A 24,257-nucleotide genomic window follows, 5' to 3' on the forward strand; every position below is an offset into this window, starting at 1 on the left:
CGACAGTCCCTGCCCCGCCCCTCCTGTACCTACTTGGGGTGCCTGGCTTTTGCAGCTGGTGTGAGCAACCACCCGGCCTGAGGGTGGCCCAGGCAGCACCTCGGGCGAGTCCAACCCCAAGCTGCTGTCAGGCTGTGGCAGTTCCGGAGCCTCCCGCCTGCAGCCCACGGAACCCCAGAGGCCTAGGCGAGGTGAGCGGCGGAGGGTCGGCGGGATGCGGGAGGGAAGACCCGGCCTCGGGAGGATGCGGCATCGGGGCGCGGGACACAGGCCCAGCAGGAGCGGGCTGGGCCTTTGTGGGCGCCAGCAGGCTGTGGGCCGGGCGTCCGGGCTCTGTCCGCCTGACGCCACCGCCTCCCACAGACGTGCCCTGAACGCCACAAGTCGGACACTTCCTCCCTTTTGGCCGGACTCAGGCATCCTCCTGCTTCCTCCATATAGGTTCCCAGCGCGCTACCTGCCCGGCTCCTTCCGGCGTTTGAATTGCTCTGGGCCGGCAGTAAACGTGAGAAAATAATTTCCTTCCCCTACCATCGCCGCTGCTCTCCCTAGTGACAGGCTTGTTTTGCCTGAGAAGTGAATCGCCTGCTTGCCCCAGTGGCAGAATCAGGACTGGAATCCAAGTCTCTGGTTGTCTGCACCTCGTTTCTCAAGACAGCAGCCTCCTCCGCCATAGGAGAACTGATACTTTCCCTTTCCAAAGCAGTTTTCTCTAAAAATCTGGAAATTATTTCCTTACAAGGAGGACGACGAGTTGGGTGGGAAGACTCAGAGTGCAGAAAAGTTGTCACATATGCATGCAGGGAGTTTAGAGCAGATGCCAGCCTCCCTGGCTGTGTGGACTGGGACAAGTTGCTCCCGCTCTGCCCTCAGTTTCGTGATCTGTAAAATGGGGGCTGACAGTGTCAACCGTGCTCAGTAATGCAGGTAGTGCCTGGCACTTCATGAGGCTCAAGGAGTTGCTGCCGCTGCTGCTGATTGAGTCCTAGGACGTTTTTCACTGAGCCAGGGAAAGAGCTGGGCCTGGAACAGGATGACCCAGCCCTTCTGTCTGGTCCTGTCTATCCCTGGCTGCTTCTGACTTCCTTCTCTGAGGGCACTTGGCATCATTCTCAGGGAGTGTAAATGATTCAGAGCTGCTGATTCAGAGGGGTGGAAAAGAGAAGGGGCTTCCTCCTGGCTCGCTTTGTCTTCCCTCAGATCTGGCTTCTGGAGACTTCACCCATCCTCAGGAGACACTGGCCAGAAAGAAGACATGGCTACTGAACAGAGGGAAGCAAGGTCTCAGGTGAGTTCATTGTCATCTCTAGTCTTAGGGACAGGTGGAGTTTTTTACCCTCAAAGTAAAATTCTCTATCCAATACAATTTTCACCAGGATTTGGCAAAAGAACTCTTTCGCCAGGATTTGGCAAAAGAACTCTTTCAAAAGAACTCTTACAACTGGTCCACCGTGGTGGATGATGGGTTCAGTAGAGAATATTTGCCTTCCGCTTCCCCACCCCACCCTCCCCATCCATGTCTAGTGTTTCTCTTTTTTTTCCCTAATAGATGCTCTTTTAGTCATTAACCTCAATTTACTATATGATTACTGGTTTGAGAAGTAAGATACCATATGTCTTATACCACTTGGGGTCAGAACAAACAAACATACACCCTTGGCAGAGTTCCTTTCTGACATACTCCCTTTGCTCACTCATGTCCCTTCCCTACCCTTGGCCAGAATGCTTTTCTTTTTCTTTCCACCCCTGAGAATCCTCATACTTTCCAAGGCTTTGCCCAGTCCATAGTTTTTAGTTTTTTCTCCTTCTTAACTTTCTGGATCATGCAGCTTGTTTCCATCACTGTCTTGAAAACTGATCTTGACCTGCCATTTTCATCTTTATGCTGTGAAAATAAGAGTGGGACTCCATCCAGGTGAGCCAATGTGCAAATAAAGGATAACCATGTGGGAGAGGACATAGATGGAGTAGTCTCTTGACTCCAAGAGTAGAGAGAAGACTCCTCAGGAAGCAGCAGTGAGATTTCCATAGGATATTGGTAGTGGAGGGCAGGGTATACAGTGATTACTGAGTGGTTCTTTTGAGCTGTATGGCCAGGTTTGTGCCCGTCTTCTCTGTTGCTGTTCATGTGCCTCAGTTTCTTCACCTGTGAAAAGAAAAAAACAACCATCCTACCTCCTAGCATAGATGAGAGGATCCTGGGAGTTAGCGCATGGAAAAAGTTTTGATCAGCACCAGGCACATAATAGATGTTCAGTATGTGATGGTTGGGAGAAGGCAATGGCAACCCACTCCAGTACTCTTGCCTGGAAAATCCCATGGATGGAAGAGCCTGGTAGGCTGCAGTCCATGGGGTCGTGAAGAGTCAGACACGACTGAGCAACTTCACTTTCACTTTTCACTTTCATGCATTGGAGAAGGAAATGGCAACCCACTCCAGTGTTCTTGCCTGGAGAATCTCAGGGATGGCGGAGCCTGGTGGGCTGCCGTCTATGGGGTTGCACAGAGTCGGACACGACTGAAATGGCTTAGCAGCAGCTGCAGCATGTGATGGTTGTGGTGGCTGAATGATATTAATATAATATATGATACTGTTATTGTTGGTAGATAGAAATGACTGTACAATGTCCTTCCTTTACTCATCCTCATCTAACCATAGTAGGTAATGTTGCTAGGGAACATCCCAAGGGCTTTAGCTTATTCTCACTGTTTTAGCAAAGTAGAAGTTATTACCCCCATTTGACACTTGCCACTGAGGCTCAACAAAGTCAGGTAATCTGAAATCAAACCCAGGTTCTAAGTTCATGTTGGTTTTCATCCAGTCATTCCTCTTGTACCTCTTTTCAGAACACAGGGCAAACCTAACCCCCAAGTTACCAGATCTGTCTGCAATGGGATATTGTATATTTTCTGGACCCATGAAATGTGGTGATTGATCTTCTGCAGCTATGGCTAGGACCTGCCTTTGCACCTTTGGCTTGCTTGCTTCTAACGCTTTCGCATTCCATTTCAACAGAGCCAAGCAGCTCTCTTGCCCCAAATCTTCCCTGTCCCTGTGTATGAGTCCTATATGACATTTCTCCCTAACCTCACCTGCTGCCTGTACATGAGTACTGCATGGCTGCTGCTGCTAAGTTGCTTCAGTAGTGTCAGATTCTGTACGACCCCATAGACGGCAGCCCACCAGTATCCGCCGTCCCTGGGATTCTCCAGGTAAGAACACTGGAGTGGATTGCCATTTCCTTCTCCAGTGCATGAAAGTGAAAAGTGAAAGTGAAGTCGCTCAGTCATGTCCGACCCTTCAGGACTCAGTGGACTGCAGCCTACCAGGCTCCTCTGTCCCTAAGATTCTCCAGGCAGGAGTACTGGAGTGGGTTGCCATTGCCTTCTCTGTATTGCATGGACTTGTGAATAAAACTCAGTGACAGGATGTTTAAGACTAGAGAGAGAATATACCCACCAAGTGCTGGGTTAAAAGAAAATTTCAGTTACTGTCTTGTCTCTGTCATGGATAAAGTATGTGCCCTGGATCTTATGTTCCTCATCTCTAAAACGAGGATTAAACTAGGAAATGGTATATAGTCTTGTCCAGCAACACTTGTTTCTTTCATTGCTCAAATTATTCATGCATTTTTCCTGTCTGCCAGTTGGATTGTTATTTCTTTTGAGCACAAAGATCATTTCTTGTATCCCTCCCCTGTGCCAATAAATAATCTTATTATATGGCATTTCATGTTAATGTTAAAAAAATTCAGAAAATAAAAAATACATATATAAAAAAGAAAGTAAAATCACTCTTACCCCAACATCCCCTGGGCAAAATAATGGCCATTCCTTCAATTTTCTATGCACCTTTATTATTTTTTATGTATTTATGTACGTATGTATGTGTGTATTTTTTTTCTTTGCATTGTTCACTGAAGACTTTCTTTTCTCTCCTTGCTGTTCTCTGGACTTCTGCATTCAGTTGGGTATATTTTTCCCTTTCTCCTTTGCCTTTCACTTCTCTTCTGTTCTCAGATTTGTAAGGCCTCCTCAGACAACCACTTTGCCTTCTTGCATTTCTTTTTCTTGCGGATGGTTTTGGTCACCACCTCCTGTACAGTGTTATGAACCTCCGTCCATAGGCACTTCAGGCACTGTCTACCAGGTCTAATCTCTTTTAATTTTTCTTTTTTTTTTTAATTAAATTTTTATTTTTACTTTATTTTACTTTACAATACTGTATTGGTTTTGCCATACATTGACATGATAATATATACATTAAATTAAATTTACCACTTTAACCATTTTTTAGCATATAATTCATTGGTATTAAATACATTCACATTGTTGTATTACATCATTACTGTTTATCTTCACTGTATGGATTATCTCATTTATTTCTTAACCCTGTGAGATAGGCATTGAGAGGAAGTTTTGCAGAGCGGTTAAGTATGAAGCCTTGGATGTTCCCTGGATTGAAATTCTATCTCTACCACTGACCAGCTGTGATATTGTGACTTGTAATATGAAGTATATATTTGGTCTTTGTCCTTGTTTCTGGTACATAATTTCCAAAACCCTTGTGATTTCCTAAGTGATTAGTAATAAATGATTTTTATCCCTGAAATTACTTCAGAGCAATGAGGGCAAAATGGATGTGCTTTGTTATTCATAACAAGCCCTTTCATTCACACCAGGGTTAATGAGGCGACTTTTGGACCCTACCTAAAGATGGGGACTAATTGCCAGGGAACCTTGATTAAAGGGTTGGAACTTTTAGTCCTGCCCCTCTATGCCCCTGTTACCCACCCACCACCACCCTAGGAGATGAAAGTTGAATCAGTTGCTAATGGTCAATTATTTAATCAATCATGCCTATGTAATGAACCTTCATGAAAATCCAGAAGGGTTCAGAGTTCTTCCAGGTTGGTGAACATTTAAAGAGTCAGAGAGAATGGCAAATCCACAGTGCACCCCTTCCCTGTTCATCTCTTTCATCTGCCAGTTCCTGAGTTACATTCTTTTTATCATAAACCAGTAATCTAGTAAGTAAATGTTTTCCTGAGTTCTGTGAGCCACCCTGGCAAATTAATCAAACCTTAGAAGAGGGTTGTGGAAACCTCCAATTTATAGCCAGTCAGTCAGAAACTCAGGTAACAACTTGGATTTGTGATTGACACTGAAGGGGGCCAGTGTTGTGGTACTGATCCTTTAACCTGTGGATCTGACACTATCCTCAGTGTCAGAATTGAGTATCATTGTAAGACACCCAGCTGGTGTTGCACAATTGCTTGGTGTGTGGAAAACCCCCCACATCTAGTGTCAAAAGTGAAATAGTATTGTATTAAGAGTCAAAGAGACTTACAAGAGGAGTGATTTTTTTTCCTTCATACCAGCTTGTGACTTGGATGAATTTCTCCTTTGCTTTCTCATGTGTAAAATGGAGACAATTTCATAGGGTTGTTGTGAAGACAAAATAAAGATTTATACTAAAGATTAATATAAAGCTCTAAGAGTAGTACTTGGCCTGAAAAAAGCTTTCAATAAATGATAGGTGTTTTACTTTCCATTGTTACTGTCTTCAAGTTTCAGGGAGCACAAAGATAGTGCCTTAAGTTGTGTAAACTAATCCCTCTCAGTGATTATTTCTGTTTCCATTTCTTTGCTGTTACTAGGACGATAATAAACATCCTTTTATGTACATTTTTGATCACTGTTCATTATCAAACAAATACAGTAATTGGAGCCTTAAAGAATATACACATTTTAAAGCTTGTAATGTGGGTTATCAAATCGCCACCAGGAAGATTATTCTAATTGACACCCCCACTAATGGCATTAATACCGCCACACATCTTTTGTAGTGGTTAACAGGGCCTGGTTCATACTTCACGATGCTGCTGCTAAGTCGCTTCAGTCGTGTCCGACTCTGTGCGACCCCATAGATGGCAGCCCACCAAACTTCCCTGCCCCTGGGATTCTCCAGGCAAGAACACTGGAGTGGGTTGCCATTTCCTTCTCCAGTGCATGAAAGGGAAAAGTGAAAGTGAAGTCACTCAGTCATACCCGACTCAGTGACCCCATGGACTCCAGCGTACCAGGCTCCTCTGTCCATGGATTTTCCTGGCAAGAGTACTGGAGTGGGGTGCCATTGCCTTCTCTGTACTTCATGCTACTCAATATATATCTGTCATAGGTCAGTTGTTCATTAAACAAATGATCTGGAAGTTTCACAACCCAAAATAGTATAGAAGCATTTCATGGTAGCCCGTCTACTACCCACTGCCACCTTTTTCACCCTGTGTGATGGGTGGTCCTGGCTGAGCTGGGATGGCTTGTCTCTGCAGGTGTCAGTGACGTTCGAAGATGTGGCTGTGCTCTTTACACGGGATGAGTGGAGAAAGCTGGCTCCTCCTCAGAGAAACTTGTACCAAGATGTGATGCTGGAGAACTATAGTAATCTTGTCTCCTTGGGTAAGGAAATTTCCCCTGTAGATACAGAATTCAAAAATCTGGATACCTCAGTACCTGATTCCCTGGATAATTGCCCTGGGTCATTTAAAAACTTTATCTGAGGTGTTGGTTTTTTTTTTTTTTTTTTTTTTTTTTGCCTTAGCACTGTACAAACTGGATCTCCATAAATAAATTCAAAAAACTTTTTCCCCCTCATAGGCATGGAATTGCCCCATGGATGGGACAGTCTACAGAGCTGCACATTAGAAATTCCCTCATTGTAGGCACTTCCCTTGTTTTCCCTCTAAGACGGAGCTATGATGTGTTCGTTCATCTCTTAACAGAGCATCCCTCAACCCTCTTCTTTGACCCAACACTTGCTTTTCTCAATTCTCTTTTACAGAGGTGAGCAAACTTTTTATTTAAAGGGCCAGGGAGTAAGTATTTTAGGTTTTGTGGGCCATATATGGTCTCTGTAACATTTCTTTTTTTTTTTTCAACCGTTCTTTGCTCAAGAGCCATACATAAACAGATGGTAGTCTAGATTTGGCATATGAGACCCATAGTTTACTGACCGCTGCCATCTTTCAAAGGGGTCAGATAGTGTTTTCTTATTTTAAACAAGCTTCTTGATATATAATCCCTTCCATAGATACCTGTTACAAATGTTAATTTAGTCTGTATATGTAACAATGCATTTAACAGTGTATGCATATTCCCTCTTGTATAGAAAACTGTTTTCCCCTATTGATAAAGGCTGCACATTTATCATGCCTCACTGATACACAACTAAATGTTGTGTTGTCCCTTGCCTTTACCGTAACATACCCCCTGCCATCGTGGGGTCACAACTTAAGCACCCCACAGAAGTTCTTTGTATCATCCTTTGAGTTTTCTACTCAGATTTCAGATTCTTCTCTGCATCAAGGCAAAATCAAGTCTTTTTGTTTTCTTTTTTTGCTCCATGAGCAGGACTCCTATTTCCCAAACCCAAAGTGATCTCCCTGTTGCAGCAAGGAGAAGATCCCTGGAAGGTAGAGAAAGAAAACCTTGGAGGCTCCTCTCTAGGTGAGTGGGTGGGGATTCTCTGCAGGCAGCAGTCTGGTAAATGAGTGGGTGTGTGACTTGAAGAAGATGGTTAGGGAAGTTTTTCTGGCTTCTCAGTGCCCAAGAAGTGGTAGAGAAGGGATGCTAAGGCCCCCATTTACAAGCTTCCTCTTTTTCTCTGATACTTCACAGGTGAATCTCTCAGGATCTTTTTTCTTATTCTTTCCCGGTGTTTCAAAGGAGAGCTGCATTTTCAAGTATTCATTCAGCAAGCTTAGAGTATTGAAGGAACTGCAGCAGAATCATTCTGACTGAAACCCAGGGTCATGGAAAAAGAAAGATATGAGGAAGGAAATAGATTAGAAAGCCAGGTGGGGGCCACACTATGAAGCGCTTTGGTTCAGTTCTTAGGGATGGGAGCTGTCCATGGTTGACTGGAAAAAATTCAAGGATTTTAAACCAAAAAATTATATGGTCCTTGATATTCTAGAAAAAATGGCCTCAGTCTGAGACACTATAGATAACCTTTGGTAAAATCATACCTAAAGATGCTGAGCGCACCTACACTGAGATAACACCACAGTCATAAAGAAAGAGCTCTGGTGGAGGCAGAGCTCCAAGGCATGTAAGGGACTAAAAAGCAAATTATGGAGCATGATTATGACATGCCACCATTTATGTCTAGAGAAACTTACATGTATGTTTGTCTGTATGCGTACTAAGTGTCTTAAGTCCTGAGAGAAAAGTCAGGGAACACCTAACCTGGTAACTAGTTCCATTTGGATTAGGATTGAGAATGGACATGATGAAAAGTGACTTTATTTACATGTAATATAATTAAAATTTTCACAGAGAATATATTAAGTACTTATTTTGTAATTTGAATTTAATAAGAATGGTCATTTCAGAAACATTGTTGGGCTTAGATTTGAAGTGAGGAAAAACTAGAGGTGGGAACCTTCTGGAGATGATTGCATAATGTAGGCAAGACATTACCTAGAAGGCACATGCAGTGGGTTCAGAAGGAAAAAACAGGGGCCCCTTTTTAATGGTATAGGACAAGTTTGGTGTGGGATGGGTTTCATTTGAGATGTGAGCAAAATACAGGTGCAGGTTACTGGTAAACAGCTGTAGAAGAATTTACGAGTTGGAACTGAACAGGGAGGTCAGGGAGGCGTCAGTGCGAAGGTGGCATTTACAGCCTTGAACTGAGCAGGTAAAGGAATAGAGGAGCAGACAAGAGTCCCGGGAAACCTCAGTGTTTCTGAGATGGGTTAAGAGGGAAGAATCTATGATTGAGCCTGAGAAGAAGTCACCAGCAGATGGACTGCAGGACAGGCTATATCCATCCCTAAAGCCCACACACCTTTAGAACACTTTCTTCCTAAGGTGAGATCTTCTGAGGTGGAAACCACACTTGTCTTTGTTTAAATCTTTTAAACAAATCTTTTGGGAGAAATACACTAATTTTGTGGGAATTTCTGGAGACCACCACAGAGTAAACAGAGAATTCAGGCAGCAAGGAACCAGTGGAGAGTTAGGAAGGATATCGGTCCCACTGTCAGGCGTGAGCTGAGTCTGGCATGAAAGATCAGAGGAAGAAAAGGAAGAATTGTTCCCTTTCCCTTCACCTCAGGAGACTCTGATCCATGAGGAGTTCCCCTTCCTGAGTGAAGTATTAGTTGGATTAAACTTAATAGAGAGTATGACCAGAGTCCAAAGCTGTCCACAGAGACCCCAAGGCCACATAGCAGAGATCTGGAGTCCTTCTCAGGTTTGGGAAGTTGATGGAAAACTCTGAGTGGGTGTCTGGAGGAAGTAAAGACGTCAGGGCCAACCAGTGTGTGCATTTCTCTTGATGCAATGAACTTCCTGTCTTTGGTCAAAGGTGGCAGTCAGATGGGGTGTCCTGGGAGTGCTGGCATGTATTGTGTCCCTCCTGCACCCCTGGTGAATCACCCACCTTCCTGGGCAAAAGTACCCTCGGAACAGTTTCCTTCCAAGAGGAACTCACTTCCTTGTGAGCTCAGGTTAAGGACCTGGATGTTCTTGGAAGCACTTCGATTACTAACTAGACCAGAGCCAAAAACCAACCCTGTGACAGAAAACAACCAGTGACAGAAAAGCTTATGCTTCCAAGGTAGGACTCCTAGGATATCCTGCTGCTGCTGCTGCTGCTGCTGCTGCTTAGTCGCTTCAGTCATGTCTGACTGTGCGACCCCACAGACGGCAGCCCACCAGGCTCCCCCGCCCCTGGGATTCTCCAGGCAAGAACACTGGAATGGGTTGCTATTTCCTTCTCCAATGCATGAAAGTGAAAAGTGAACGTGAAGTCGCTCAGTCGTGTCTGATTCTTCATGATCCCATGAACTGCAGCCTACCAGGCTCCTCTGCCCATGGGATTTTCCAGGCAAGAGTACTGGAGTGCTTCTCCACCTAGGATCTCTAGTTGCCTCCAAATATGTTTTTTAAAATATTATTTTCACTTCAAAACTACTCACAAATAGGAAAAACAAACAAAAAGGGAAAACAAACTGTCATCCCTGGATCCATATGTTTTATATTGAGAGATAGGAGGGAATGGCTCAAAAGGTACACATCTCATCTGAGTCTCTTACTTAGGAAGTGAGTCCAAAGTCTATAATCAGTTTTCTGAAATATTATGTATATTATATGTGTGTATATGTGTATAATAGTGGTTCAGCCACTCAGTCGTGTCTGACTCTTTGACTTCATAGTCTGCAGCATGCCAGGCTCCTCTGTCCTCCACTGTCTCTTAGAGTTTGTTTAAACTCATGTCCATTGAGTCAGTGATGCCATCCAGCCATCTCATCCTCTACCATCGCCTTCTCCTATGCCTTCAATCTTTCCCAGCATCAGGGTCTTTTCCATTAAGTCGGCTCTTTGCATCAGGTGGCCAAAGTATTGGAGCTTCAGTTTCAGTATCGGTCCTTCCAGTGAATATTCAGGGTTGATTTCCCTTAGGATTGACTAGTTTGATCTCCTTGCAGTCCAAGGGACTCTCAAGAGTTTTCTCCAACACCACAGTTCAAAAGCATCAATTCTTTGGCACTCAGCCTTCTTTATGGTCCAACTCACGTCCATACGTGACTACTGGAAAAACCGTAGCTTTGACTATATGGGCTCTTTTGGAGAAAGATATCTCTTTTTTAATACAGTCTAGATTTGTCATAGCTTTCCTTTCAGGGAGCAGTCTCATTAGATTGTTGCTATAGCATGTAGTGGTGTACATCTCATGAGTTTGGTTTTCACCCAATGTAAAAATATTCTTTAATTCAAAAATTTAAAAACCCAATGATGATCTGGGTAAACAATTCCCTCCAATGAGAAAGTGCTTTTCTTTGTCTTTTTCTCTTCCTCTGTGTATTTATGCAAGAATTCAGGGCAGATTGAACCTGGCCAGATAGTCAGCTGAGCAATCATTTGTGGGCTGCCTTCAACTTGCTGAGATCTGTTGGAGCTGCATCTGCACAGAGAGTAGGGGTCTTTTTCTAATTTGCAGAGAAGTGCTGTAGAGGATATAGCAGCAATCTAATGAAAGAGTATGCAGTGGTTTTAAACAGTGGATTCCTTACAAGGTGAAAGTGTGTTTAATATGTTTAAGTTAGTCTTGTTCTTGTCCCCTGCCCTCCCCTCCTGCCACCAACATCTTTTTTCTTTGTAGCTGCTAGAATGATCTATTTAAAATGTAGATCAGGTTATCTTACTCTTATGCCCAAAGCCTCCTGTGGCTTCTGTCACATAGACCACACTATAAAGCCCCCAGCATGGCCCTCAGAGGCCTTTGTGGTCTGGTTCTGGCTACCTTTTCACCTTCATCTCTTTCCTCTCTGCCCTTTGTTGGAGAACTCTCATCACCCTGGTCTCTTTGTAGTTTGTCAGGCAGGCCAAACAGGCTCGCACCTCAGGGCCTCTGCACTTGCTTTTTCCTCTCCTGAACCATTTTTCTTCCTGGCAGACAGGAGTCCATATGACTCACTTCCTTGTACTATATAGGTTTCTGCTCAGTTGGCACTTGATCAATTAGTCACAGCTCATCTGAACATGGTCTTTTATCCTCCACATTCTTTTTTCCTTCACCATACCTTATTTTCTCTGAGTACTCCTCACTGTAAAATAGTGCATATTTATTTATTATCTGCTCTTACTCTGGATCGTAAGTTCCCTTATGCTGGATTGTCTTGTTTATTTTTTCCCATCTCCTCAGTACCTAAAGTAGTGCTTGGTTAAAGTCAGCTTCCAGTTAGTGAATGCATGAATGACTTGGTTAGGTAGTGGTGACAGAGCTAGAAAAAAGGGAACCAATTTCAGAGGTATTTGGCAGATAAAAGCAGCAGGACTTAGAGATGGATCAGATATGGAAGATAGAAGAGATGGAGTTGTCAAGGATGCTTTGCTTGGTTTGTGGCCTATTCTGGGATGGACAGTGATATCATTCACTGAGATAGTGGTGCTAGGAGATCAGATTTGGGAGTTAGTATAAATATGGTTTTAGATGAATTAAATTGAATCATCTTTTGGTTGATCCAGTTATTCAAGTGAAGATGTCAAATAGTCTAGTAGATTTAGAGTTCCATCCATCATAATATACACTGAGCATTAAATGTGAAGACTCTGTCACTAAAAGCTTGTGTTTAAGTTAACCTGTAGAGTGGATTCAGGGTACAGCGAGAGCAGGAAAGAGGATAGGACTCAATCTAGAGAAACTCTGGCATTTCATGGCTAGTTAGAGAGAAATGAACCTGTAGGGACGATAAAGATAAGGTGTACTCTAGAAGGAAACTCAGGAGTCTAGTGTCATTGAAGTCAAGGCTCATAAAGAATGGTATCAGTAAAGGTGGGGAAAATTAAATGAATTTGAGACTTATTTAGATGTTAGAAGAAACAAGTCTTGGTAATCGATTAACTGAGGGAGAAGTATGAAGGATGCCTTTTAAAGTTTTTGATTCAGAACTGGTGCCATTTATAGAAACAACAGGTGCATTTATAGGTTATACAGGTTGGAGGGAGGGAATAGTCATAAATTCAGTTTTAGGCATGTTGAATTTGAGCTGTCTTTGAGACATCTAATTGCTGTTTTGAGTAGGATGTTGTATAATCAGGTATGGAGAGTAGAGAAGTCTTGCCTAGAATATGTCTGTAGATGAGCCTGGCCTGTGGAAAGGGTACAGGGTGAAAAGAATTGGGGGCCTAGGACTCAGCTCTGTGGAACTCCAAGGATTAGAGATCAGGTAGAGGAAAAGGAGTGCACAAAGGAGACTGAAAAGCTGCAAAGGAAACTGAGGCTGCTGGACCGTGAGGAGAATGTGGAGGCGAGCTCAGGCCGAGAACTCCGGCAGCTGCCTACTGTAGCTTAGGCAAAGAACTTCTCAGTGAAAAGGAGGAGTCACTATCGGCTGCTGCTGAAATGTGAGTTAGGTGAGGACTGAAGAGCACATCTTGCTTCTTTCACATGGAGGTCATCGTTGCCTTAAAGAGAGTGGTGGTAAGAACAGAAGCCGAAAATGAGCCCATGAGAGGTGCGTGAGGAAATGAACACATGTAGGATACTATAGAAGGTGAGGTGTGATGAGGAAGCAGCAGCAGCAGCTGGCAGAGCTCTTATATGGAAATATAAATACTTATTTCTTTTTTTCCTCTGTCCACTCCAATTATATTATACAACATACATTATTCTACCCCTTTCACTTGGTATATATTGAAGCTGTTTGCATGTCAGTTCATAGAGAGCCTTCTCACTCTAAGGAGTAGTCCTGTGGTCTTCGGCTGGCTCTCTTCTAGGCAGAAGAGGTGATTTTGATTGTATGTGGCTTTGGGTAATGTTAACCCAGTTAATCCAACTATCCATCAAAGAAATCTGGTTGAATAAACTGGGTACATTCTCACCAAGAACTTCTTTGCAACTGTAAAAAGGAATGAAGGGAGATCTCTATAAATTCCATTGTGGGGTGATAATATTAATAAGTGAGGAAAAGTGCAGATAGCAAAGAAAAGAGGAGATGCCAAAAAAGAAAAAGTGTGTATTTGCTTGTATTAAAATAAAAGAAAAGCAAACAAACAAGGATAAAAGCAGATCAGTAAAGAACCCAGCTGCCAGTGTAGGAGACACAAATTCCATCCCTGGGTTGGGAAGATCCCCTGGAGGAAGGCATGGCAGCCCAATCCAGTATTCTTGGCTGGAGAATCCTATGGACAGAGGAGTCTGGTGAGCTACAGTTCATAGGGTTGCAAAGAGTCAGACGTGACTGAAGTTACTTAGCACACACACACGTATCAATAAAAAAAGTTATCTGTAAGGTGAAAGAAGAAAAACAAAAAAGATGAAGAGAATAAGGATAGAATCAAATAAAACTGGAAAAAGTGTTCCATAAATATTAAAAGCAAAATGAAACAAATGACCATAATAGTATATCATGTTGTTGGTTTAGTTACATAGAGAATTATCTCAATTGCCATTAAATCACAGCAGTTTAAATAAAGATCCTTAGTGGTTTATATCAATGTTATGATTTATAATAAAAAATATATATTTGGTGCATGAGTACTCAGTGTATCCGAAACCTCATGGACTGCAGACCACCATACTCCTCTGTCCATTGAATTTTCCAGGCAAGAATACTAGAGTCGGTTACCTTTTCCTACTCCAGGGGATCTCGCCGACCCACCTGTAGAATAAGGTGGGGAAGGATATAGGTCTGGAAAGTTGACTTGGGTTCAAAGATTTTAATGCTGCCTTTAGCCTTCACACTACCCCCATACATCTAACCTATGGCTAAGCCTTTAAAATCCCATTTTAGACATTTCCTCCCCAAACTGTTGACCACACCTGTATGCCTTCCCTGCTTGCACTCACTACTATCTGAGGGTAGTTTGGATGCTGTTCTAAGCTCACATTTGTATCCATTTCTGTCTTGTGTTTTTGTTGTATAAATTATCACATTGCAATGTGATTGCCTACTCCTTTTTTGTCTCTAATGCAAAACAGTGAACTCCTTCAAGAAGTTAACTGTTTCTTTTCATTACCAGATCTGAAATGTTTTGTGGATCATGTACCTAGCATAGAGCCTAACATATTGTAGGTGCTTTTTAAATATTTGAAGAATGAGTTAAATAAAGTACAATCAATGCTTTTTGAAATAAGAGTTCTATATAGTAAGAAGGTTAAATTTGGTAGGAAGTAATATTGGAAAGGTGAGAAACAGATCAAAGGATTAAATTGAAGGTAAATACCAATAGTCACTTGGAGAAGGAAATGGCAACTCACTCCAGTATTCTTGCCTGGAGAATCCCAGGAATGGGGGAGCCTGGTGGGCTGCCATCTATGGAGTCGCACAGTGTCTGACATGACTGAAGCGACTTAGCAGCAGCAGCAGCAGCAGCAATAGTCACTATAGAGTAAGAAGTTCCCGAACTTGGATGTATTAATGATGGTTGTCGGAAACATCTTAGTGATACAATTTAAGGGAATTTGATGACTGACTAGGCATGGAATGCAGGAGACAGAAGGTTCTGAGATGAAACTAAGAATTTATGGCAAAGGAGCTGAGGAGGTTATGATATAATTCAGACCTATTAAGCACAGAAAGAAAAGTTTTAAATGAATGCACTGGTTTCAGATTTGGACAAACTGAATTTGAAGAAAAATACACAAATGGAAAATCTAGCAGGCAACTGGTAATAACTCTCTAAAGTGTTTTGAAAGTCAGTATAGTCATTGACATCTGAGGTGTGGGAGTGGATGAAATCATGTGGGAAGAGAAGATTGAAGAGAGATGCACAGAGATTCATAAGCACCAAGAGAAGAGAATCTAGACCTAATGCCAGGTTTTAGTTGGGGTGGTAGTCATTGGCAAAATCACCTGGTCTCTAAACTTCTAACCTGAGTTATAGCCTTGTTTATGACATAGCTCAGGCCCAGGCTTGACTCTTGAGAAGAGCAGAAGTTGAACTGCACTTAAGGAGACACATCTGTAGACTTTTCAGAAACTTTAAACAGATCATAAAGAACAGTTGGGATGTCCACAATCCAGGACTCATATCCCCTTCAGCAGGAAACATGAATTTTGGACTAGGGTATTGCCACTTGAAGTAGAGTGAAATGAGTTTCCCATTATTGGTATGGAACCTTGTAGTTGTAATTACTTCTATGAAAAAATTAAAACTGCCCAAATCTGTTTTTCTATTCTCCTTTAAACAAAACTTTTCAAAAGTGTTTCTATACTTGATGTTTCTCCCAGTGTTTCTTCTGTGCACTCCAGTGGGGCTCTATTCCTGTTCCATGAAAAGTAGTTATTAAATCCCAGATAGTCTCCATCTTGACATAATCGGGGTTAAGTTTTTAGTTCTTAACACAGTCAACTAGCAATTCCAGTTCTGTTAGTAGGTGATAAGAATGCAGTCACCATATACCTCTACCTTCTTTCTCACCTACTTAACTACAGGAACCTCGTAATCTTCCCTGTTCCCTGCTTCTACTTGTGTGTCAACACTGTTCTCTACACAGTAGCCAACTTGAGTGAGGATGTTATGGCCTGTGACTTCCAAGCATACACACAATATAATTCCAGAGTCCTTACATGACCTGTTAGGCTTTATATGACTTGCCTTTACCTATTGCTTCACTAATATTTACCATTTTCTCTCTTGCTCAATGCACTCTAGTAGCCACACAGCCTCTTTGCTGTGTCTCAGAAGTCACCACACTTTGATATTTGCTGTTTCCTTTGCCTAGGAAGCTCTTGCTTCACACATCCATATGGTTGTCATTTATTTACTTACTATTTGTCACACCTTCACACACACACAAACACACACACACACACACACAAAACCAAGGTATAAGCTCCTTAAAGACTGAAATCACATTCTCTGCATTCCCTAGAACTTTACCTGGCCCATAGTAGGCACTTAATAAGTATTTGGGAATGGAAAGAATGTCTCCAGCATATGCAAAGATAACACACACCAAAAAAAACACAAAAATGTAAGGCTCCGGAAATTGCATGTAGTTCAGCATACCTGGCAAGAAGCCAGGGGAACGAGATGAGTTCCAGGCTGAACAAAGGTTAGATCATGACAAACTTTGTTCACCATGTTAAGTACTCTGTACCTTATAAGTTGAAGATAAGTTGGAGGATCTTAAGCAAATTTGCAGCATGGTAAAATGTGAATTTTAAAAAGATTACTCTGTTACAATGTGGAGACTGAATTGGCAGAGAGCAAGACTATACAAAAAAATCATCATGATCCAGATAACCATGATGCTATAATCACTCACCTAGAGCCAGACATCCTGGAATGAGTTCTCAAGTGGGCCTTAGGAAGCATCACTACAAACAAAGCTAGTGGATGTGATGGAATCCCAGTTGAGCTATTTCAGATCCTAAAAGATGATGCTGTGAAAGTGCTACACTTAATATGCCAGCAAATGTAGAAAACTCAGCAGTGGCCAACAAATGTGAAAAACTCAACAGTGGCCACAGGACTGGAAAAGGGCAGTTTTCATTCCAATCCCTAAGAACGGCAATGCCAAAGAATGTTCACACTACCACACAATTAGACTCATCTCACACACCAGCAAAATAATGCTCAAAATTCTCCAAGCCAGGCTTCAACAGTATGTGAACCGTGAACTTCCAAATGTTCAAGCTGGATTTTAGAAAAGGCAGAGGAACAAGAGATCAAATTGTCAACATCCACTGGATCATTGAAAAAGCAAGAGAGTTCCAGGAAAAACATCTGCTTCTTCTTTGTTTACTACATCATAGCCTTTGACTGTGTAGATCACAACAAGCTGTGGAAAATTCTTCAAGAGATGGGAATACCAGACCACCTTACCTGCCTCCTGAGAAATCTGTATGCAGGTCAAGAAGCAACAGTTAGAACCGGACATGAAACAATGGACTGGTTCCAAATTGGGAAAGGAGTATGTCAAGGCTGTATATTGTCACCCTGCTTATTTAACTTATATGCAGAGTACATCATGCAAAATGCTGGGCTGGATGAAGCACAATCTGGAGTCAAGATTGCCAGGAGAAATATCAATAACCTCAAATAAACAGATGACACCACCCTTATGGCAGAAAGTGAAGAAGAATGAAAGTGAAAGCGGTGAATGAAAAAGTTGGCTTAAAACTCAGCATTCTAAAAACCAAGGTGATGGCATCCAGTCCCATCACTTCATGGCAAATAGAGGGGGAAACAATCGAAACAGTGAGAGACTTCATTTTGGGGGGCTCCAAAATCACTGTAGATGGTGACTGCAGCCATGAAATTAAAAGATGCTTGCTTCTTCGAGGAAAAGCTGTGACCAACCTAGACAACATATTAAAAAGCAGAGACTTTTGCTGACAAAGGTCTGTCTAGTCAGAGCTGTGGTTTTTCCAGTAGTCATGTATGGATGTGAGAATCAGACTATAAAGAAAGCTGAGCGCCGAAGAATTGATGCTTTTGAACTGTGGTGTTGGAGAAGACTCTTGAGAATCCCTTGGACTGCAAGGAGATCCAACCAGTCTATCCTAAAGAAAATCAACCTTGAATATTCATTGGAAGGACTGATGCAGAAGCTGAAACTCCAATACTTTGGCCACCTGATGTGAAGAACTGATTCATTAGAAAAGACCCTAATGCTAGGAAAGATTGAAGGCAGAAGGAGAAGGGGATAACAGAGGATGAGACAGATGGATGGCATCACCAACTCGATGGACATGAGTTTGAGCAAGCTCCAGGAGTTGGTGATGGACAGGGTAACCTGGCGTGCTGCAGTCCACAGAGTCGCAAAGAGTTGGACACGACTGAGCAGCTGAACTGACTGAAGTCTAGAAGTGGTGTTGGTTGTTGTTGACCAATCATGTCCAACTCTTTTGTGACCCCCATGGACTGTAGCCTGCCAGGATCCTCTGTCCAAGGGATTTCCCAGGCAAGAATACTGAAGTGGGTTGCCATTTCCTTCTCCAGAGGAGCTTCCCAACCCAGGGATCGAACCCGTATCTCCTGTATTAGCAGGCGGATTCTTTACCACTGAGCCACCAGAATTAGGATACTATGATAGGAACATTAAAGCATGAGAAGCAGAGTACCATTTAAGTACCCGACTCCAGTGTTCAAGAGCTCTAGTAAACTTGTTGGTCATAAAACAGCAATCTTTACATACAGACCTATATAAAGGTATAGGTCTCTAACTAAGGCAGGGTCTCTAACTTTACATTATAAATGACAATCCACAATTTTGGAATCTTTCTGTCTTTTTCCCAGCACATGTAGCCTGCAACCAACAGGGAAAGTACTCCAGTTTTATGACTGCCTCCCACTCTTCTACCCAAATAATGTTATTGAAAGTTGATATTTAGCAAGATTTAGATGGACAAGGAACTTGGAGGGTATGAACAGAAAATTTAAAAAAAAAAAACAAAAAAAAACTCTTCTTTCCATAACAGTAAATAGGAAAGATGAGAGAGATTTTGAAACAGCAGAAAGATTTTGTGATTGGCTAAGTGAAAAGAAGCTATTATTACACTAAATACACACTGTGGGCTTTTCCAGAAGATGTGGTCCCTAATTGAATGAATGATTTATTGATACTTAGTTGTTGTTGTTTTTTAATGAGTGTTATTCTCACTTGCCCTGCATGGCAAATACCAGTGCCTTGGAAAAGAGGAAAAGAAATAGTAAAGATGGGTGCATATAAAATTAGTCAAAGATAATGTGTAGAGTGAAGGGAAAAAATCCAAAACTCTAGAGAAAGCAATTTTTTTTTTTAAGATTTAAAATGTTTTATTTTTTATTTATTTATTTATTTAAATTTTAAAATCTTTAATTCTTACATGCGTTCCCAAACATGGAGAAAGCAATTTTTAAAGGGGGAATAGAAGAAGTTACCCATGAAGGAAACTGAGAAGTTGACTCTAGTAGAAGAAAAGAGAAAAGCAGAATATATTATGTTCACCAAGCAGAGACAATCTGTACTCAGATTGTGAATGTCAAGTAGAAATGTCAAAATACAGTAAGATGCAGAGGAACCCTTGAAATGGTTACTCTAACCCAGGAGAAAATAAATAACTATATGTATACCTGTTCCCCTGGCAAAATTTAATATTCAGTTAATTGCATCCTTACTCAATTAAAATTTATTTAACTTAATTCTTACCATGTTATCATGTTAGCCCTTTTTACCTTTTTTATATTTGATCTTTGACTCTTTTGTATGTTGCTTGCATAACCTCTCTTGCTTGACTCATTAGCAAGGTTACTTTTCTATCTTGCAACCTTTAGTTTCATGCCTACCTGTTATTACCTCAGTTCAGTTCAGTTCAGTCGCTCAGTCGTGTCTGACTCTTTGCAACCCCATGAATCGCAGCACGCCAGGCCTCCCTGTCCATCACCAACTCCCGGAGTTCACTCAGACTCACGTCCATCGAGTCAGTGAGGCCATCCAGCCATCTCATCCTCGGTCGTCCCCTTCTCCTCCTGCCCTCAATCCCTCCCAGCATCAGAGTCTTTTCCAATGAGTCAACTCTTCACATGAGGTGGCCAAAGTATTGGAGTTTCAGCTTTAGCATCATTCCTTCCAAAGAAATCCCAGGGTTGATCTCCTTCAGAATGGACTGGTTGGATCTCCTTGCAGTCCAAGTGACCCTCAAGAGTCTTCTCCAACACCACAGTTCAAAAGCATCAATTCTTAGATTGATCTAATTCCTTCCTGTTTGAAGTGCCTCTGAAACCCTCTCATTACTTCTGTAATGTACTGTCCTGGAGGCAACTGCTACAAGTGTTTGAATCATGTGTATGTGTGTGAAATTAATATATAAGTTATTGAAAGTATTTGACATTGTTCAAAAATTTATATATAAATTGTTGAGGAAGATTAATAGAGCATTTTGTATATAATTCAGATGCCATTAGGAGGATCTGTAGGTTAAAAGGGCATGCTAATCTGCTTGCAAAGAATACTTAGGATAGAAAAGGAAAGTGAAATATATTTAGATATAGGTAGATAGATAAGTATAATTACATGTATAGTATATATATATATACTGATCTTTCTTATATATATATAAGTACTGTGGTGAGTGCCTATAATAAGAGGAATGGACTGTGTAAACTCACAGTACCCCTGTGTTTACTATTTACAATAGCTCGGACATGGAAGCAACCTAGATGTCCATCGACAGATGAATGGATAAAGAAGTTGTGGTACATATACATAATGAAATACTGCTCAGCCATAAAAGGAATGCATTTTAGTCTGTTCTTAAGAGGTGGATGAACCTAGAGCCTATAATACAGAATGAAGTAAATCTGAAAGGAAAAACAAATTTCATATATTAATGCATATATATGGAATCTAGAAAAATGATACTAATGAACCTATTTTCAAGGCAAGAAGAGAGATGCAGACATAGAGAACAGACTTTGGACACAGCAGGGGAAGGAGAAGGTGGGACAAATTGAGAGAGTAGCATTAATGTATGTAGATTACCATGTGTAAAATAGCCAGTGGGAAGTTGCTATAGGCACAGGGAGCTCAACCTGGTGCTCTGACAACCTAGAGGAGTGGGATGTGGTGGGGGTTGGGGAAGGGGTTCAAGAGGGAGGGGACATGTGGATACTTATGGCTGATTCATATTGTTGTATGACAGAAGCCAACACTATTGTAAAGCAGTTATCCTCCAATTAAAAATAATACTATTATTTTCTACAAAACAATTAAAAACACTCAGTTAACTTTTGAATGGATTCTGACTGATACAAAGGAATTTGGCATGAGGGAAAAGGGATGAAGACTTTCCAGATTATGAATGATTGTACAAATAAGAGAAATCTCATGAAGATAATTTAAAATTCTGTCATGGGCTTTGGACTCTGATCCCAGACTGCCTTTTCCAATTTATGGCTCCCCTTTTAATCCTTCTTCTCCATTTTTCCATTAACTGATTCTCCTGGTCACTCTTACACTCACCCTCTTTAAATGGGTTTGTTTAGTATTTTCTCCACCCTCTTGTTTTCAGCTTGTATTGGCTTATTTCTCTGTACTGCTTAATTAAATCTCCTAAGTTTTTCTTATTATCTTTTGGCCAGATGTTGAGACCTTATTTGAATACCATCAATATTCAGTCTATACATTTAGTGGCCAAATGATGTATCACATGAAACATTTTCAGTTTTTTCTCTCCTCTCCAGGATGGAAGAACAGTTATAAAACCACAAAGTCAACTCAAACACAAGGTCATTCATTTCAGGAACTGATAATGAAAAGATCCAAAAGGAATGGACCCTGGGACTTCAAATCAGAAAAACCCTGCAGATATGAAGGCAGATTAGAGAAAAAGCAGGAGAAAAAAGAAAGTGTACAGATAGTTTCAGTCACTCACAAGAAAATCCTCACTATAGAGAGAAAACATAAAAATACTCAATTTGGGCAAAACTTGAGCCCAAAGTCAGTCTTTTTTAGGCAACAGGTGATCCCAAGAGAAAAAGCCCCACCAAAATGTGAAATACAAGGAAACAGCTTCAAACAAAATTTCAGTTTATTTAATCAACAAAAAACCAACACAGCTGGGAAACGTTATAAATGTAGTATGTGTGAGAAAACTTTCATAAATACTTCATCCCTTCGTAAACATGAAAAAAACCACAGTGGAGAGAAATTATTTAAATGTAAAGACTGTTCAAAAGCCTTTAATCAAAGTTCAGCACTTATTCAACATCAAATAACTCATACTGGAGAGAAACCCTATATATGTAAAGAATGTGGGAAAGCCTTCACTCTCAGTACATCCCTTTATAAACACTTAAGAACACATACTGTGGAGAAATCCTATAGGTGTAAAGAATGTGGTAAATCCTTCAGCAGAAGATCAGGCCTTTTTATACATCAAAAAATCCATGCTGGAGAAAACCCCTATAAATATAATCCAGGTAGGAAAGCATCTAGTTGCAGTACATCCCTTCCTGGATGTCAGAGAATTCATTCCAGAAAAAAGTCCTACTTATGTAATGAATGTGGTAATACCTTTAAGTCTAGTTCATCCCTTCGTTATCATCAGAGAATTCACACAGGAGAGAAACCTTTTAAATGTAGTGAGTGTGGGAGAGCCTTCAGTCAGAGTGCATCTCTTATTCAACATGAAAGAATTCACACTGGAGAAAAGCCTTACAGATGTAATGAATGTGGAAAAGGCTTCACTTCTATTTCACGACTTAATAGACACCGAATAATTCATACTGGTGAGAAGTTTTATAATTGTAATGAATGTGGTAAAGCCTTAAGTTCCCACTCAACACTTATTATTCATGAAAGAATTCATACTGGAGAGAAACCATGTAAATGTAAAGTGTGTGGGAAAGCCTTCAGACAAAGTTCAGCTCTCATTCAACATCAGAGAATGCACACTGGAGAAAGACCCTATAAATGCAATGAGTGTGGAAAAACATTCAGATGTAACTCATCCCTTAGTAATCATCAGAGAATTCACACTGGAGAGAAACCATATCGATGTGAAGAATGTGGGATATCTTTTGGCCAAAGTTCAGCTCTTATTCAACATCGGCGGATTCATACAGGAGAGAAACCCTTCAAATGTAATACATGTGGGAAAACTTTTAGACAAAGCTCATCACGTATTGCCCATCAGAGAATTCATACTGGAGAGAAACCCTATGAATGTAATACATGCGGGAAACTTTTCAATCACAGGTCATCTCTTACTAATCATTATAAAATTCATATTGAAGAGAACCCCTAGGAAGTAATTTGCATGTTTCTGAAACCAAAGCTCACCAGAATACATGAGAGTGATATAATAAATGTAATGGATATGAAAAACCTTTCTATAGTTTAGTCCTCATCAGATAATAAGTCCTAAGGACAAACCTATGAAATGCATAATTAATAACCTAAAATGAAGAATCCCTGACTGGAGACATTGACTTTGGGCATTTGTAAAATAATTGTTTTCTTTCTACAGCTGTGTAGTCTGTCTGTCATATGTAATTGTTATAAGCATCTAGGTGATGAGGGGAGGTGTGCACTCAATTTCCCATGGAAATAAATAAAATGTTAATGCTTTTTTAAATAACTGACATTGTAATAGCATATAACAGATGTGGTCAAAGAAATTATACTTTTTTTAGAAAAAAGGACCAAATAAAAGATAAAAATAAACTGTAAACTACCTCTCAATTTCTGGGGTTTGTCCTTTTCCTGACTTGCTGTCAAATTTTGTGCATGGATTTCATTTAAAAATAGAAATAAAAGTCTGTTCTCTTCTTCCTTTGTTCTTCTAATAATTGCTATAAACTGCAAATTTTCTACCCAGAATTTTTTCTTTTTTTGCTCTGAATTAATTTATTGTGAAATAATACTTTAGTACTTGCTAAATACTGTGAGCTGTCATCTTAGGGATATTAAATGGAAAAATAAGCAGTTTTCAAAGCTATTTAAAGTATTTAATACAGTATTGAAAGTTATTAAATGTTTAATATATATGTATTTAATAATATAGATTCTAATTTCACACCAGAAGGGGCTGTCAAAAGTAATTTAATAAATCTAGCATATGTGCCAAAATGTTGAAAGGTACATTGATCATGTCATAAAATAGAGGATGTTTTTCCTTCTTGGTGTTCTTTAGTGTCAAAACAATTTCAGGAAAACAAAAGGAATAATTATAAACAACTCAGTGGTTTGTTTTTCTCCTAGCCTTGGGGCAGGTACTGTATTGCACACTGGAAACTTTAAGAAAAAAGTCACA

At 40.8% G+C, this 24,257-nt stretch overlaps 1 protein-coding gene across 5 annotated transcripts; it reads left to right on the forward strand.

The window, feature by feature from the left end:
• ZNF354A (zinc finger protein 354A) lies at positions 1-23,376 on the forward strand. 5 transcript variants are annotated; one of them, XM_018050560.1, is made up of 5 exons: positions 1-505; positions 1,201-1,288; positions 6,333-6,459; positions 7,411-7,506; positions 21,685-23,376. In XM_018050560.1, exons 2-5 carry the CDS (start codon positions 1,256-1,258, stop codon positions 23,247-23,249), a joined length of 1,821 nt encoding a protein of 606 aa, XP_017906049.1. In that variant the 5' UTR covers positions 1-505; positions 1,201-1,255; the 3' UTR covers positions 23,250-23,376. The 5 variants fall into 5 exon arrangements, with proteins under 5 accessions (XP_017906049.1, XP_017906047.1, XP_017906050.1 ...); XM_018050558.1 differs by having other exon boundaries at positions 1-191; positions 364-1,288; XM_018050561.1 differs by having other exon boundaries at positions 1-191; positions 442-1,288.

Source organism: Capra hircus, chromosome 7, assembly GCF_001704415.2.
Source record: "Capra hircus breed San Clemente chromosome 7, ASM170441v1, whole genome shotgun sequence".
Lineage (NCBI taxonomy): Eukaryota > Metazoa > Chordata > Mammalia > Artiodactyla > Bovidae > Capra > Capra hircus.

What these genes read in the sequence shown, in the direction of transcription:
- ZNF354A (XM_018050560.1), top strand. Translation starts at nt 1,256, where the DNA reads ATGGCTACTGAACAGAGGGAAGCAAGGTCTCAG. An exon ending in AGAGGGAAGCAAGGTCTCAG is followed by an intron (nt 1,289 to 6,332) that starts GTGAGTTCATTG and finishes TTGTCTCTGCAG; the next exon opens with GTGTCAGTGACGTTCGAAGA. An exon ending in TAGTAATCTTGTCTCCTTGG is followed by an intron (nt 6,460 to 7,410) that starts GTAAGGAAATTT and finishes CTCCATGAGCAG; the next exon opens with GACTCCTATTTCCCAAACCC.